Below are 16,455 nucleotides of genomic sequence, written 5' to 3'. Positions count from 1 at the left end.
CAACTCAGCAAAACCTTGATTCAAAATTAAAAAATGGGCTGGGGATATGACTCATAAGTTTAGCACTTTGGGGTTCAATTCCTGGTACAAAATAATAATAGAGACTTTTTAGCTGAAGTGAACTTATATTCTGTTTAGTCTAATTTCTGCTTAAATTGAACCTACAGTTTGTTTTTTTAAAAGTGTACATTTTTGTTTTCTTAATTCCTATTGGAAGTTTAACTATAATAGTAGGACAATTTTTACTTTGAATCTTTCTAACCACCTTCCTTTTGTTAAATGAACATGAGGTAATAACATTGATCTGAGGTCTTAGTAGAATATATGATCCCTTCAACATAGTCCTTGAAACCCTAGCCAGAGCAATTGGGTAAAAGAAAGAAATTAAAGAGATATGAATAGGAAAAGAAGAGCTCTAACCATCCGTATTTGCTGACAACATGATTCTATATTTGGGAGGCCCCCCCTCAAAAAAAAAACTCCTCCAAAAAACTTATAGAATTCATGAACAAATTCAGAAAATCGCAGGATATAAAATTAACATCCATAAATTCAATTGTATTCCTATATAATAAATATTTGAATCAGCTGAAAGAAATTAGGAAAACTATCCCATTCACAATAGCCTCAAAAAACAAACAAACAAACAAACAAACAAAAACAAACTTGGGAATCAATCATACAAAAGAGGTGAAATACCTCTACAATGAAAACCACAGAACACTAAAGAAAGAAATTGAAGAAGACCTTAGAAAATGAAAAGATCTCCCATGTTCTTAGATAGGCAGAATTAATATTGTCGAAATGGCCATGTTACTAAAAGTACTATGTAGATTTAATGCAATTCCTATTAAATTGCAATGATATTCTTCATAGAAATAGGAAAAGCAATCATATAAAATTCATTTGAAAAAACAAAAGTCCCAGAATAGCCAAAGCATTCCTTATTGAGAAAAGTAATGTCGGAGGCATCACAATACCAGACCTTAAATTACACTACAGAGCCAAAATAACAAAAATCGCATGACACACACAAAAAAAGGTTTATGGTGCAAAAACAGGCAAGAAACAGGCAAGAAAACCAATGGAACAGAATGGAAGACCCAGAGACAAACCCACATAAATACAGTTATCTCATTCTAGATGAAGGCACCATAAACCTACATTGGAGAAACGATAGCCTCTTCAACAAATCGTGCTGAGAAACCTGGAAATCCATATGTAATAGAATGATATTTAACCTCTCTCTCTCACCCTGCACAAAACTCAACTCAAATTGGATCAAGGACCTAGGCATTAGACTACAGATTCTGTGCCTATTAGAAGAAAATGTAGGCCTGACTCTCCATCAAGTCAACATAGAAACTGACTTCCTCAACATGCTTTTAAAGCATGAGAAGTAAAAGCAAGAATCAATAAAAGGGCCAGGTGCAGTGGTGCATGCACGTAATCCTAGTGGCTTAGGAGGCTGAGGCAAGAGGATTGCAAGTTCAAAGTCAGCTTCAGCAAGGGCGAGGCACTAAGCAACTCAGTGAGACCCTGTCTCTAAAATACAAATTAGGGCTTGGGATGTGGCTCAGTGGTTGAGTAGTGCCCATGAATTCAGTTCCCAGTACCTGCCCCCCCCCAAAAAAAGAACCAATAAATGAGATGGTATCAAACTAAAAAGATTCTCCACAGCAGAAGAAATAATCAAGAATGTGAAGAGAGAGCCTATAATATGGGAGAAAATCTTTGCCACCTGCACCTCAGATAGAGCATTAATCTCTAGGATATACAAAGAACTCAAAAAACTTAGCACCAAACAAACAATAACAACAAAAAACAAAATAATCCAATCAATAAATGGGCAAAGGAATTGAATAGGCACTTTGGGAAAGAAGAAATACAACTAGTCAGCAAATATATGAAAAAATGTTCAACTTTTTAAAAAGTATTTCTTTTTTTTTAGTTGAGGTGGACACAGTATCTTTATTTCACTTTTATGTGGTGCTGAGGATTGAACTTAGTGCCTCACATGCGCTAGGTGAACACAGGTACCACAGAGCCATGACCCCAGCCCCTATTCAACTTTTTTAGTAATAAATGCAGATTAAAACTATACTAAGTTTCCATCTCACTTCAGTCAAAATGGAAATTATCAAGATTACAAGTAACAATAAATGTTGGTGAGAATGTGGGGAAAAGATTCGCTCATACATTGCTGGTCGGACTGCAAATTGGTGCAAAGCAGTATGGAGATTCCTCAGAAAACTTGGAATGAAACTACCATTTGACCCAGTTATCCCATTCCTCAGTATATATATATCCAAAGGACTTAAAATCAGCATATTACAGTAATGCAGCCACATCAGTGTTTATAGCAGCTCAATTCACAATAGCTAAGCTATGGAAACAATATAGGTGCCCTTTAACAGATGAATGAATAAAGAAAATGTGTTATATATATACACAGTGGAATATTACTCAGCCATAAATAAGAATGAAATTATGGGGTTTGCTGATAAATGGATAGTACTGGAGACTATCATGTGAAGTAAGCCAATCCCAAAAAAACCAAAGGCCTAATGTTCTCTTTAATATGTGGATACTGACACACAATAAGTGGGGGAGAGGGAAGAATAGAAGTTCATTGGATTAGCCAGAGGGGAATGAAGGAAAGGGAGGGGAGATTGGAATAGGAAAGACAGTAGAATGAATCAGACTTAACTTTCCTATGTTCATATATGAATACATGGCCAGTGAAACTCCATATCAAGTACAACCATAAGAATGCGTTTCTAGTTAGAATTACGTTATACTCCATGTATGTATAATATGTCAAGATACACTCTACTGGGGCTAGGGTTGTGGCTCAGGAGTAGAGTGCTCGCCTGGAGCATTGTTTGGTGCTAAGCTTTGGGGAGTTTTTCACCACAATGACTTTCATGATTATCTTCCAATTGTACTTTAGAAGATAAGACCCCTTGCTATTTTTATTTTTCATCCCCCTCTGGAATTTCTGGCCCTTGAAGCAATTTCTGAATTCATCTTCAAAATACTTTTCCTAAAGCAGAAACTAAACATAAAGAAATGCCCTTTCTTTTATGGACTATTCCTCTCTCTACCCTGTTGCTTCTCTGTTCTCTAGCCCTAAAGCACTGCTATTTTATGGCTAGAATCTTTGAAGACACCTCTACTCTCATCCCTTTGCTCATTTCCTGACATTGTTCCATGTGTAGTCAGCTCTGGGCTCTGTCTTCATAAAGTCCCATTTTTTCCAAGTCATTTTCTAAGATGCTGGATGAGAAGAGCTGAAAACTGCTTTCCTTCCCATTCAGAGAAGGTAGGAGGATTCCACTGACCCAAGACCACCATTTGATAGAGACTCTTCTCAGAATTCTCTGATGGGGAATGAATTTTATGTGATTATCTTATCTCCCACCTGCATGAGGACATCTTCCAAGGAGTTTGGTAACCTTACTATGATGGCAGCCTTTGAAATGTAGGTAACTGAGGAGAAAATGGCAAACTAGGGCAGAATCAGAATCTGTGCTTCTGGCACCTTAAATAGTTTTATGTACTCAAGAATCACATGATACTTCCAAAATATAACTTTTTAGTATATGTTAAGGATTTGGATCAGGGAAGGAGAACTTCAGAGGGGTGTTTAGGTGATTTGATGGTTGGTGTTACTATTTCTCCAAAGACTAGAGACTGAATCCTCTTGAAAAAGTATACCTGAGGTTTTTATAACTTTATACTCAGCTCCTTCTAAGCAACTTCTCTTACTGATTAATCCACTAGAACTTAAAAATGACCTTACTATAGTGTGAGGAGATCTTGTGGTCAGAAAGCTACATAGGAAATTAATTACAAATGCAAACTAATCATTCACTTCCAGTTCTGCCTATTTCGCCTTAATTTTAGGTAGATCTACCTTCCTTGCTAATCAAAATAGATTCCTCCTTTAGTATTAAAACTAAATCTTTCAGTTCTCTTATTTATTCAAAAAAGAGCAAGTTTTTTTTTTTTACTTGCAGAGAAATAGGTCTAATACTAGGTCCTAAGTAAAAACTATTCTTTTCACAGTTTTCTGAAACCTGACTTGATAGTGTCTCAGGATTCTATCTCAGTAACAATGCTCTTTCTGCGCTTATCTTTCTTTCTTGGCACATAGCCCCAGACAAATATCCAAGGGAGACTTTTCTCTGCTTTCTTACTCAGTATCTCCTTGTCTAAAAAATTCCTTTTGCTTTCTTAAGTCCCCTGGTTTCTCTAAAACGACCTTCTCTTTGCTATTAAACCACCATTCCCCAAAGAAATAATAGAACTTCACCTCTTTGCACACACTATAGAAGTATACAGTGATCATATTACATAGTATACACATTAACATCTTTAAAACCTGATTCACTTCCATAGCCCAGGTTCTAAGTCAAACTACACAAACATTTTTTTCAAGGCATTTATGTGGTAGGAGTTGGGGAAAATTGATGGTTATTTTTAACCTTAGATGGTTCTCATATATTGGTCTGGAAAAATAAAGAACTAGAGTTCTAAGGTTATAAAGACCATAAAGATAGTACATAGGGTGATTTAACAAATGGAGCCAACAAGAGTTATATGCTTTTAGCACACTTGGAGTTAAATTTGTAGTACTTCCTTTCATTAGTCTGCTTTCATCTCATGAAGTTGACAGAACAAATTTAAAAAAACAACAACAACAACTTCTACATAGAACAGGAGAAAAATAAGCAGCTAACTTGTTAATAACAGAGGTCTAATAAAAATGGAATAGAAAAGAACATTTGGTTTGCCTAAATAGAGACAAATCAGCCTCTGAGTGGATAATATTTCACTTGTGAGCCTCTTAATTAGCAACTAGAGACATAAGCCTGAAGTTTTTCTTTCATATCTTGAGATTCTATGACTAGAAGTTCTGAGATGTTGCTGCCATAGTTTTCTCTTTGTGGACTTTCAGTAAGGATTAAACACCTACCACTGGCTTATTTGCTTTTCCCTGTCTTTACAAATACATTATTTTGCTTTTGTGGATGATTATTCTTCACAATTTGCCATAATACTTAGTATGAGTCACACTGTAGAGGTGTTCATAAAATGTAGGCAGTGCTCTCCTACGTAAATTAAATAACCTGTATACATGAATGGCTGTTTTGCATCTCACTGGAGACATACACTTTCCTTTTGGTGGTTTTGTTATGAATTGCATATTTAGAAATCTAAGTGTAATTTAGGAATGTTTCTGTGAGAATGCACATAAATTTCTGAATAATTTTGTATAAATTGGAAACTGCTTGTTTCTGTTTTTCTGTACTGGTCTCAACATTTTTCAGCAGTTTCCTTTACTCCCTTATTTTATTTTATTTTATTATTTTTTTTAGAGAGAGAGAGAATTTTTTTAATATTTATTTTTTAGTTTTCGGCGGGCACATCTTTATTTGTATGTGGTGCTGAGGATCGAACCTAGTGCCGTGCTCATGCCAGACGAGCACGCTACTGCTTGAGCCACATCCCCAGCCCAGCTCCCTTATTTTTGATCGTTGTAAATTTGTTGTCCTTTATTCTTTGTTATTCTTATGAGAGTACTAATTTTTAATTAGTCACAAATAGACTTTGTTCCAGACCTCTTTACTGTTTTTTCTCCATGTTCAACTGTTTCTGTTTACCCTAAGTTAAAAAATATATGTTGAATTTAGTGAAATATCTAGTAGAATTAAGGCCCACAAAGTCTTATTCCTCTTCCAAGAATAATTTTTTAGAGTTATCCTTATTTCTACTTGGTATCTATGGTTCTTCCTTACTTAAATTTGAGGAAAAAGTATAAAAACCAAAACAACCTCAACAAGATAACAAGGTTTGGTGGGATTTAAAAAAAAATGTTCAGATCTTTGTATGAGACTATGAATTTGCTACTGAAAGTATTATGGCATTTGTTGGAATCCTTACTTAGATGTCTGACAAATGATGCTGTGTATTTTAATTTTGATAATAAGTTATCCACAGGGAGAGTTTGAATCTCAAGTGCTCCCTATCCCTGATCTTTCATTGCTTTATAGATTAAATTGAAATTGGAGTTTAAAGCTTTCCAACTGGGGCTCCCTAATTTTCCAGGTTAAGTTTAAGGAGTGTTTCTTTTTCTTCCCTCTAAGCTTGGATGTTAAAATAATAAATATGGTTATCTCTCAGGACAGCAGCAGTGATCTTTGTGGTGCTGTAACAATCTTTAGTTGCAGGAATTACTTCACACTTTTTAAATTATAGACTTATGATTTTAGAATTTTAAGTCTATTTCTGTATCTGAGTGAAGTATATACCATAGAGAAGACATTTATCTCTTACTTCAAATTTGGTTGTAGAAAAACTATTTCTTCTGTGCCTGGAGAAATCACTAGAATTTAGAGTCCTACTGCTTAATTGTTTTCAGGGGAATGATGTGATTGTATCGTTCTGGTTTTAATGCAGTGATTAAAATGTTACCTGCAGGCATACTTTATGCCAGTGGTTCTGAAACTTTAATGCATATCTCAATCACATAGAAGTCTTGTTAAAAACACATTTCTGGGCCCTACCTCCAGTTTTTAAAATTTTATTTTATAGTATTGGGGGCAAGATTTTGCATTTCTAATGAATTCGCAGATGCTGCTGGTGGTAGTCTGGGAATCACACTTTAAGAAAAACTGCTTAGAAGACTTTAATTTTGGGCAGAGAGTAAAAGTAGAAAAAGTTGAGGGAAAAAGTATAAAAACCAAAACAACCTCAACAAGATAAAAAGGTTTGGTGGGATTAAAAAAAAAAAGTTCAGATCTTTGTATGAGGGTATGAATTTGCTACTGAAAGTATTATGGCATTTGTTGGGATCTGAGCTACTGTCATATATGAACGTTCAAAAAATAAGAAGTAAAATGTTTTATTACCACTGTTAATTGTGTGCAATAAGACCTAGAAGTGGAAGGGAAAGATAGTGGAAGAGTATGAATGTTTTACATAAGATAAAAAAAATCTTTGCCTCTTAGGTTTAATGATGGTTTGGAGTGTATAAACTCACTGGATTGTTTTAGGATTAAAGGAGATAATAAGTGGACTGCTTGTGGTAGTTATCCAACAAAATTATTTTCAGAGAAATTGGCCTCCAATTGCTTTTGTATACTTGGGAATCTTTTCAAACTCTATGGGTAATAAGTTTTTCAAAGTCATTACTCACAAAATGATTGGATTCCAGCAGGCACAGCAGTGTATAAGCTACAGAAATCAGGCAGAGAATATGCGGTGCCCTATTCTCCAAGTGTACAAGATCTGCTTATGGAGTTAGGATTCTTTCTGTTGAAAGATTTAGAATACCCTATTTATTTATTTATTTATTTGTTTGTTTATTTATTTATTTATTTTTAAAGAGAGAGTGAGAGAGGAGAGAGAGAGAGAGGTAGAGAGAGAATTTTTAATATTTATTTTTCAGTTCTTGGCGGACACAACATCTTTGTTGGTATGTGGTGCTAAGGATCGAACCCGGGCCGCACGCATACCAGGCGAGCACGCTACCACTTGAGCCACATCCCCAGCCCTAGAATACCCTATTTAATTTAATTTAATTTAATTCAAAAAGTGGGGTAAACTGACATTTTTAATATCAGAAGCCTGGAGGCAAAGTAGCTTCTGAGTTGATGCAGTGGTTCATGCTGTTTTCAGGGTTCTAGGTTCTTTCCATGTTTTCTACTTTGCCGTCTTTTGCATTTTGCCTTTTGTCCTTGGGCCTCTCCTTTTGAGGTCACAAAATGGTTACCATAGCTCTAGACATTATTATCTGTGCACAGCTACTTCCAAAGGCATGGAAACATCAATTTCTTCCCTCAGGTCTCCTTAATCAATGTGGAAAGCCTTTCCCACAAGCCCATGGCAAACTTACTCTCAAGTTTTATGTCCTGAATTAGGATATATGACTAAGCATTGGGTTCCACGGAGGCTGAAAAGGCAAGTATCTGGCGTTGTCTGTCAGAGTAGTGGAACCTGGTAGGTGAGAAAAGTAAGAGATGTTGTTATGGTTTGGATGTGAGGTGTCCCCCAAAAGTTCACGTGCGAGACAATGCAAGAAGGTTCAGAGGAGAAGTTATTGGATTGTGAGTTTCTTAACCCAGTCAGTGAACTGAGTGGAAACTAAAGGCAGGTGAGGTGTGGCTGGAGGAAGTGGTTAATTGGGGGTGTGGCTGTGGGGTATATTTTGTATCTGAGCTGGAGTCTCTCTGCTTCTTGATGACTATGATGCTGCTTCCTTCTGCCACACACTCCACCATGATGTTCTGCCCCACCTCAAGCCCCAGGAATGGAGCTAGCCTTCTCTGGACTAAGATCTCTGACACCTCCCTTACAGTTGTGCTGGTCAGGTCCTTTAGTCACAGCAGTGAAAAAGCTGACTAAAACAGATGACTACTTGGTAAACAACAAAGAGGATCTGCCACAGGGAAACAAGTTCATGCATAGATTACAGAACAGTTCTAGGCAATTTATCATTAGGCTAAATTATGTGCTACAAGCCAGGGTCAACAAACTTTTTCTGTTAAAAGCCAGATGGTGCATATTTTAGGCTTTGTGACCACATACAGTCTCTGTTGAATATTCATTCTTCTTTGCCCTTTTTAAAAAATATTTTTTAGCTTTTTTTTTTTTTTAGGTGGACACAATATCTTTATTTTATTTTATTTTTTATGTGGTGCTGAGGATCGAACCCATTGCCTCACGCATGCCAGGTGAACGCACTACCACTTGAGCCACATCCTAAGCCCCCTTCTTTGCCCTTTTTAAAAAATAATAGTTCTTTATAAATTTGAAAACCATTTTTTAGCTTGCTGGCTATATTAAAAACACCCTAAAGATAATTGCTAGATGATTTTGGCCTATAGGTTATAGTTTGCTAGCCTCTTCCTTGCAGTCAAGGCTTAGAGGGAAGCTCCCACTTCAATCAGGCTAAAATCATCATTTTGAAGCTTCATGAAATTCTGGGATTTGAGAGATGGTTTGAAGAATGGATAAGATTCTAATTGAAAGATATGTTCCTTCTGAAGGGAACAACAAGTGCAGTTACCATGATACAGCTCTGTTACATGTAAAGCGGTAGACAGCATTACCTTTGCAAATGAAATGGACATACTGCAGGCGAAAGGCAGAGAGTACTCTGGCATGGGTACCCTAACTGCCTCAACCACTGACAGTCCAACCTGCTAAGTAGCTCTGAGAAATGAAGATGTTCTTTTGGCTTAAAGCCTCCATGTTGATTTGGAGTCCAAGGAAGGCAGTGTTTCATGTAACCAACTGGCTCTTCTAGTAGGAGCAGTTGCTACTATAACTAATAAAAAGACAAAAATCATGTGTTTAGGAGAATGAGAAATGTTAGTCTTTTTTTTTTTTTGGCATAGGGATTTGAACCCAGGACTTCATGCATGTCAGGCAAGTACTTTACTGCTGAGTCACATCCCCAGCCCAGATTGTTAGTCTCTTAATCATACCTATATACAAAAAATTATAATTCATCTTCAATTAATTTTATTGGCAACAAGAAAGAATTGCAATGACTAAGACTAAGTCACTTATTGATTGAACATCTGTGGAATGCCTACTATGTGGCAGGCCCTAGAGATATAGCAACTAGGGCTGGGGCTGTAGCTCAGTGGTAGAGCACTCGCCTCACATGTGGAAGGCAGGCACTGGGTTCGATCCTCAGCACCACATAAAAATTAAATAAAGGTATTGTGTCCATCTATACCTGAGGGGGGGGTACAACAACTGTGGGTATCTAGAAGAGGTACCACCCAGTTTTTTCCTGGTTTAAATTTTTGAATTGATTCAGCCTAATTATTTCTGTACTTCAGTAAACACATTTTATTTTTCATACTAGACAATTATCTGGTAGGTCTGTACCATTAATCATAAAGAGGCCTATGTAAATATACTATAATTGGTTCAAATCCAAATCACCATCACTCTTCACAAATAGCAATTTTAAACATGCTGCTGCTCCTTCTAAAATTTTAGCCTTCTCTTCATATATAAAATACATAGCTATAATGTTTCCCATTACATTGCACTTAATTAATTTGTGCTTCCCAATGTAATGGTATGAAAATTGGTTCTAAAAAACAATTGTTTAAAAATATTGTTTTTCTCAGAAAAACCTTCAGAGAAGATTACCCTAGTAGGCGGAATGGCCCCCCCAAAAGAGAGTCTCAACCTAATTCTCTGTGAACCTGTGAATGTTTTACATTACATGATATAGGAGAAATTAAAGCTGCAGATGGAATTAAGGTTGTTAATCATATAGCTTTAAAAATAGGGAGATGATCCTCCTGGATTATAAGGGTAGGAAGCAATATAATCTATCACAAGGGTTGTTAGAAGTAGAGGAGGATACAGAAGAGGAGGTTAGATTCATGTAATATTAGAAGTTACTCTACCTTTGCTGAGTATGAAGATGGGGCAAAGGAGCCACAAGTCAAGGAATGTGGACAGCCTCTAGTTGCTGGAAAAGGCAAGAAAATAGATTCTACTTGTATTAATTGTTAGGACTGCCATAACAAGTTACATAGACTGGTATCTTAAACAGCAGAAATTTATTTCCTCATGGTTTTGGAGGCTAAAGAATGCCATCAAGGTGGTGGTAGGGTTGATTTCCCCCAACCCCCAGGCCACTCTTCTTGGCTTATAGATGACTGTTTTCTCCCTATCTTCTCCCTATCCAGTGCTTTCCTATATGTTTGTCTTAATCTCTTCTTCACATTTTTTTTGTTTGTTTTTTTTGGTTGGGGATACTGGAATAGAACCCATAGGTAGGTGCTTTACCACTGAGCTGTATCCCTAACCCTTTTTGAGATAGGGTCTTGGTAAATTGCTGAGGCTGTCCTCAAATTTGTAATCCTTCTGCCTCAGCCTCCTGAGTCACTGGGATTACAGGTGTGCATTACTGCACCCTATAGTTCTAATCTCTTTTAAGAACCCAGTCATACTGGATTAGGCCTACCCATTAGGTTATTAAACTTCATTTTAATTTAAGTGCCCCTTTAAAGACCTTGATTCCAAATGCAGACATTCTGAGATGTAGGGAATTGGGACTTCAACATAAGAATTTTGGGATACACAGTTTAGCTCATAACTTTTTCCTAGATCCTTCAGAAGGAACACAGGTCTTCCAACACTGATTTGAGAACTCCTGATCCCTAGATTACAAAATAATAAATAAATGTTAAGCCACCAAATTTATAGTAATTTGTTTCAGCAAACTAGAAAACAATATAATTACAAATAACCTGAATATATTAATAGGAGACTAGACCAATTAATTGAAGAGTGGAATATCTATATAATGGAATAGTATGTGGCAATAAAAACAGTGAAACACATGTCCATATGGATGAATGGATAAATAAAATATAGCATATCTATACCATGGAATATAATTCTGCCTTTAAAAATAAGGGAATTCGGGCAGGGGTTGTGGCACAATGGTAGAGCGCTTGCCTAGTATGTGTGAGGCACTGGGTTTGATCTTCAATACCATGTAAAAATAAATAAAATAAAGGTCCATCAAAATTTATGAATAAATAAATAAATAAGAGAATTCTGCTAGGCAGTGTTGCATGCCTGTAATCCTGGTGATTTGGGTAGCTGAGGCAGAAGGATCCCAAGTTTGAGTCCAGCCTGCCCAACTTAGTGAGACTCAGCAACTTATGAGACCCTGTATCAAAATTTTAAAAAAGGTTTGGGAATGTAGCTCAGTGGCAAAGTCCCCTGGGTGATCAATTCCAGTGAATGAATAATAAATAAATAAATGGAATTCTGACATGTACTACATCATGGATGAACCTTGAAGACATTATAGTAAGTGAAATAAGCCAGTTTCAAGAAGACAAATACTGTATAATCATATATATGAGTTATCTTGAGTAGACAAATCTATAAAAACAAAAGTGAATGGTTATTGCCAGGTTTAAGAGAAGGGGATAGAATTTCAGTTTTATGAGATGAAAAAGTTATAGAGATTGGCTCTAATAATGTGAGTATGCAACTACTATATACTTAAAATGGTTAAGATTGTACATTTTCTGATATTTTTCTACAATTAAAAAAAATTTTAATAATAAAATGATACCAGAAGTGGTAACACATACCTGTAATCTCAGTGACCTGGATGAGGCAGAAGGATCACAAGGTCAAAGCCAGTCTTGACAACTTAACCCACACGCACACACACACACACAAAAAGTAAATAAAATATAGTCAAATGAAGATAAATTAAGGCAAGGACAGAAAAATAGACACACTTCTTTCCATTTGTATATTTTATAGAAAGGACATATAGACATGTAATGCTTGTATATACATAGATTATTTCTGGATAGTACTTAAGAAACTGACAAAGTAATTATTTCTGGTAATAGGGTTATGGAGAACTAGGAGGTAGAAAGACAGGGGTGGGAGGAAGACTTAAATACTCTAACACCTTCCGAATTTTGTATAAAAACAAAAGGAGGAAAGGGAAAGATTAATGGAAAAGAGAAAAGAAATAGTCAATAAATTTTCTATTTCTTAAAATCATGTAATTTGTGACAGGAATACAATGAAAGAAACTTAACAGTAGTAACAGGTTTTGAGTCTTGTGGGATCGTGTCTAAAGATTTCTGCTTGCAAATTGTTAGGTAACCACAAAGTTAAATTTTCAAAACACCCTTCTTAGTACATAAGTTCTTACACCATACATTCTATATAAAGATTGCAACATTTTTTATGGTAATTATTATTTAGGAGCTCTTCTGGATTGAAACTTCTTACTATGCTTAGATGTTTTTCTTCCTAGCAATTCCTTTAATATTTATTTTTTAGTTATAGGTGGACACAATATTTTTTTTCGTGTGGTGCTAGGATCAAACCCAGTGCCTCACGCAGTCTAAGCCAGCACTCTACCTCTGAGCCCCAGCCCCAGCCCTCAAGAGCACATACGTAGTAAGTAGCAGAGCCAGGATATAAACTCAGTTTACTTTAGGATTTAGGCTTGGTGCTTCCCAAGCAACAATATGAGCCTGATTTGGTCCTTTACAAAGTTAAATGGAATTTGAGAAGTGGCCAAGGGGGCATTTTTTAAAAAAAGAAGGAAAGAAAGAAAAGAGAATCGATAGCTACAATGTAAACCAGGGAATATTACCATTCTCATGCTAGAAAAAATATTAGGGGAATTTTCTACAATATAAATTTAAGGCAAGACCAGGTTGAGGTTAAGGCCCTACCAACCTGAGAGGTACTATATCTGAAAGTCTACAAGGGAGAGAATTAAGGAAGTATCTTTTATTCCTAGCTTACTAAAAATTTTTAAAATCAGAATTAGCTATTTTTAATTTTTAAAAAATATTTACTTTTTAGTTATAGGTAGACACAATATCTTTGTTTTATTTTTATGTGGTGCTAAGGATCGAATCCAGTGCCTCACATGTGGTAAGCAAGCACTCTACCTCTGAGACATAATCCCAGCCCCCAGAAATAACTATTAACTGTTAAATAGATTCCTTTTAGCACCCATTTAATCCTATGTTTTTTCTTATTTGACTTAATAACATGCTAAATTTTAGTAATTGAGTTCTTAAATATTCATTTATCCCTGTATTCTTGCAAATAAGTCTTATACAGTCATGACCAAGACAGTTCACTCAGGAAAAACTTAGAAATTGGAATTATGAGGTAGTTCAGAAAGCAAGGAAAAGACCTTGAAATGTCCTTTGCTTTCCTTTAGGATCCTTATAATTCACTTTAGCAATAAATATGTTGGTTGCAGGTAAATTCTTTTTCCATGAACCAGTTATATTGTAATTCTATCAGTATCCTTAAATGTATCTTTTTATATATATTTATTTTATTTTTATTTTTTAGGTGTAGTTGGACACAATGCCTTTATTCTTTATTTTATTTACTTATTTTTATGTGGTGCTGAGGATCGAACCCAAGGCCTTGCATGTGCTAGGGGAGCGCTCTACCACTGAGCCCCAGCCCCAGCCCCTTAAATGTATCTTAATGAATTGTTTTAATAAGTATATGGTAAAGTCTTTAGAAATGCAGGCATGGTTACAGGACTTTTTCCTTGAAGGTCATTTTGAAAGAGCATAAATATGCAGAAATATTTACATGAATGAAAACTGTAAGATCTTGACAAAGGTAATCTGGATTAATTAATTTATAAGTTTCTCTTTTCAGTTTGTATGTACTGTGATCATTTTTGATATGCTTAATATCTATATTATCATGGTATGAGAGTTTGGGAGAATTGAAAACAACTCTAATGTCTACCTTATTTTTATTATTTTAAAAAATTTTGTAAAAAAAATTTGTGGTACTGGGGATCAAATCCAGAGATTTCAACCTTATTGATTCCATCAAATATTTTATTAACCTTAGCTCACTTCCTTTCTTTTTTTACTTACTTTTTAAAAAATTAAAATTAATTGTTTTTTGGCACGTGAATTTAACCCAGGAGTGCTTTACCATTGAGCTACATTGCCATCCCTTTTTTAATTTTCAATGTTGAGACAGGACCTTGCTAAATTGCTTAGGGCTCACTAAGTTGCTAAGGCGGCTTTGAACTTGCAATCCTCCTGCCTTAGCCTCCTGTGTCCCTGGGGTTACAGGTGTATGCTACCACACCTACAAATCCTTGGCTTTTCTTAATGTGACTTCTAGAAGTCTTTGTGTATTTTATAGACTGATTTATTTAAAAAAAAAAAAGCCAGGGGGATTATTTTCTAAAAGATGAAGAGAAAGGTATAATGGCCAGTAAGACTTGTCTGTGAGGAGGAAAATCAAAAATAGGCAAAGGATTGGAGTACAGAAAAAAGTAAGAAGGAATTAAACCAGGAACAAGGCAATTAATGAAATAGTAACTTTCTTTCACTCAAGTTCATTTGCACTCTCAATCTTCTCAGGTATTCTGCAGGTTAAAACACAGCCTTGTTTCGAAAAATCAAAGTAGGTGTCAAGTAGGCTAGCCATCAGGTAATTATATATGACTAAGTTTTAGCCAACAGTAGTGAGATGTTTTGGTGACATAAGCATATGTATCAATGCTTTATCTAAGGATAATTCCGTTTCCAGCAGCTGTTGCCCAGACAGCAAACATTTGAATGAAATCTAATGTTCAGGGTTGGAGCTTTTTCTGTTTTGTGTTATTAGTCACAGGGAAAATACTCTTATGTTACACCAGCTAATTGTTTCACTCCCTTGTCTCATTGTTCTTATCTATCTCCTAGACAGATTTTGAAAAAGAGATTGGAGAATGGAAGAAAAGGTTTTAAGTTGTTTTCTGGCATCTGGCAGGAGACTTGAGTAGGGTACATCTTTTGGCTCTTCTTATAAAGAGGCAAGTAAGTAGAGGTCTAAAGAGGCAAGACTAGTGGTCCAATCCCCTAATCAGGCCCTATGTTATATTAAAGATAATTGGATACAAATCTATCCCTAGTCTGGGAAGAATTTAGAATGTGAAGGATTAGTAGCACCATGTTTACAGGAGTGTGTGTGTGGTGGGGCGGGGGGCATTGCCCAAATTGGGAAACCACAGAAAATGCTTCAGCTAATCAAACGTTCCTTAATCAATTTTCCAACCACCTAATTAGTCACCTTGATGGCTGTATTCTCTCTAAAATAGCCATCTCTAATCAGAGTTGCAGCTTTTCACCTTTGAGCTAACACTCACTAAGTGATTTCAACTTGCTTTTCCCCTCATGCTATGAGCCCATTCATCTGGATCTCTCAAATGATCTTGTTTGCATTACAGAACTCTCATTTGGAAGATATTGAATCAGCAGCATTACTTTGCTGTGAATGTGAAGAATCAGAAATTTTTAGTGGTTCCAATGTACGTAGGTATATATTTTTATACAGCCTTTGGTTATTCAAGTTAAAACATTTCTGGGTAAATGTGTTCTTAAATAATTTAACTGATATAGTTTCTGTTATTTCACCTATTTAACATATCCAGCCAAATAGTCTGGGAGGGAAATATGACTGGGAATGAGTTTATATATAAATAATATAGTATATTTATATGCATAGTAATCTCTACTTAAAGCATATCTAAGAAAGTAGGAAAAAATATTGCATCCTGGAACCTTGATGAGACTCTTTTATTAAGGAATATGATTATCTTTGTGGTTTTTCCCCCTTATGCATACATTTAAAAAAATTCAGTAGTGTCCCTGTGGCAACTGCTTGATATTGGTGCTGCCAGTGGGCATTTATTCCCCATGACAGAGGCCAAACATGTCCTGATTGTTGATAATGTAAAGCCAAATAGGATTGTCTCAAAAGTAGAACATTAAACTACCTAATCATATTTCATTGGATGTTATACATTTTATTTATCCTATCCAGCCCTCAGCATAATTACCCAAGGAGTCAGGCTGATATTAGAGAATGACTTTAAGTGGTTTTTTT

The 16,455-nt window shown here is 35.7% G+C and overlaps 1 protein-coding gene across 3 annotated transcripts in view; it reads left to right on the top strand.

Moving 5' to 3' along the window:
- Ssh2 (slingshot protein phosphatase 2) overlaps positions 1–16,455 on the top strand; it is a 254,433-nt gene that overhangs the window by 55,819 nt on the left and 182,159 nt on the right. For 2 of the 3 annotated variants that reach the window (XM_078042588.1, XM_040269241.2), the window contains exon 2: positions 15,797–15,877. The exons of the other annotated variant lie outside the window; for it this stretch is intronic. In XM_078042588.1, the coding sequence (XP_077898714.1) occupies positions 15,797–15,877 (81 nt within the window). The remainder of the gene's footprint in view (positions 1–15,796; positions 15,878–16,455) is intronic. 3 annotated transcript variants of the gene reach the window in all.

Source organism: Ictidomys tridecemlineatus, chromosome 3, assembly GCF_052094955.1.
Source record: "Ictidomys tridecemlineatus isolate mIctTri1 chromosome 3, mIctTri1.hap1, whole genome shotgun sequence".
Classification (NCBI taxonomy): domain Eukaryota; kingdom Metazoa; phylum Chordata; class Mammalia; order Rodentia; family Sciuridae; genus Ictidomys; species Ictidomys tridecemlineatus.
The sequence above is the reverse complement of the archived record's forward strand: the minus strand, read 5'-3'. Positions and strand labels throughout refer to the sequence as shown.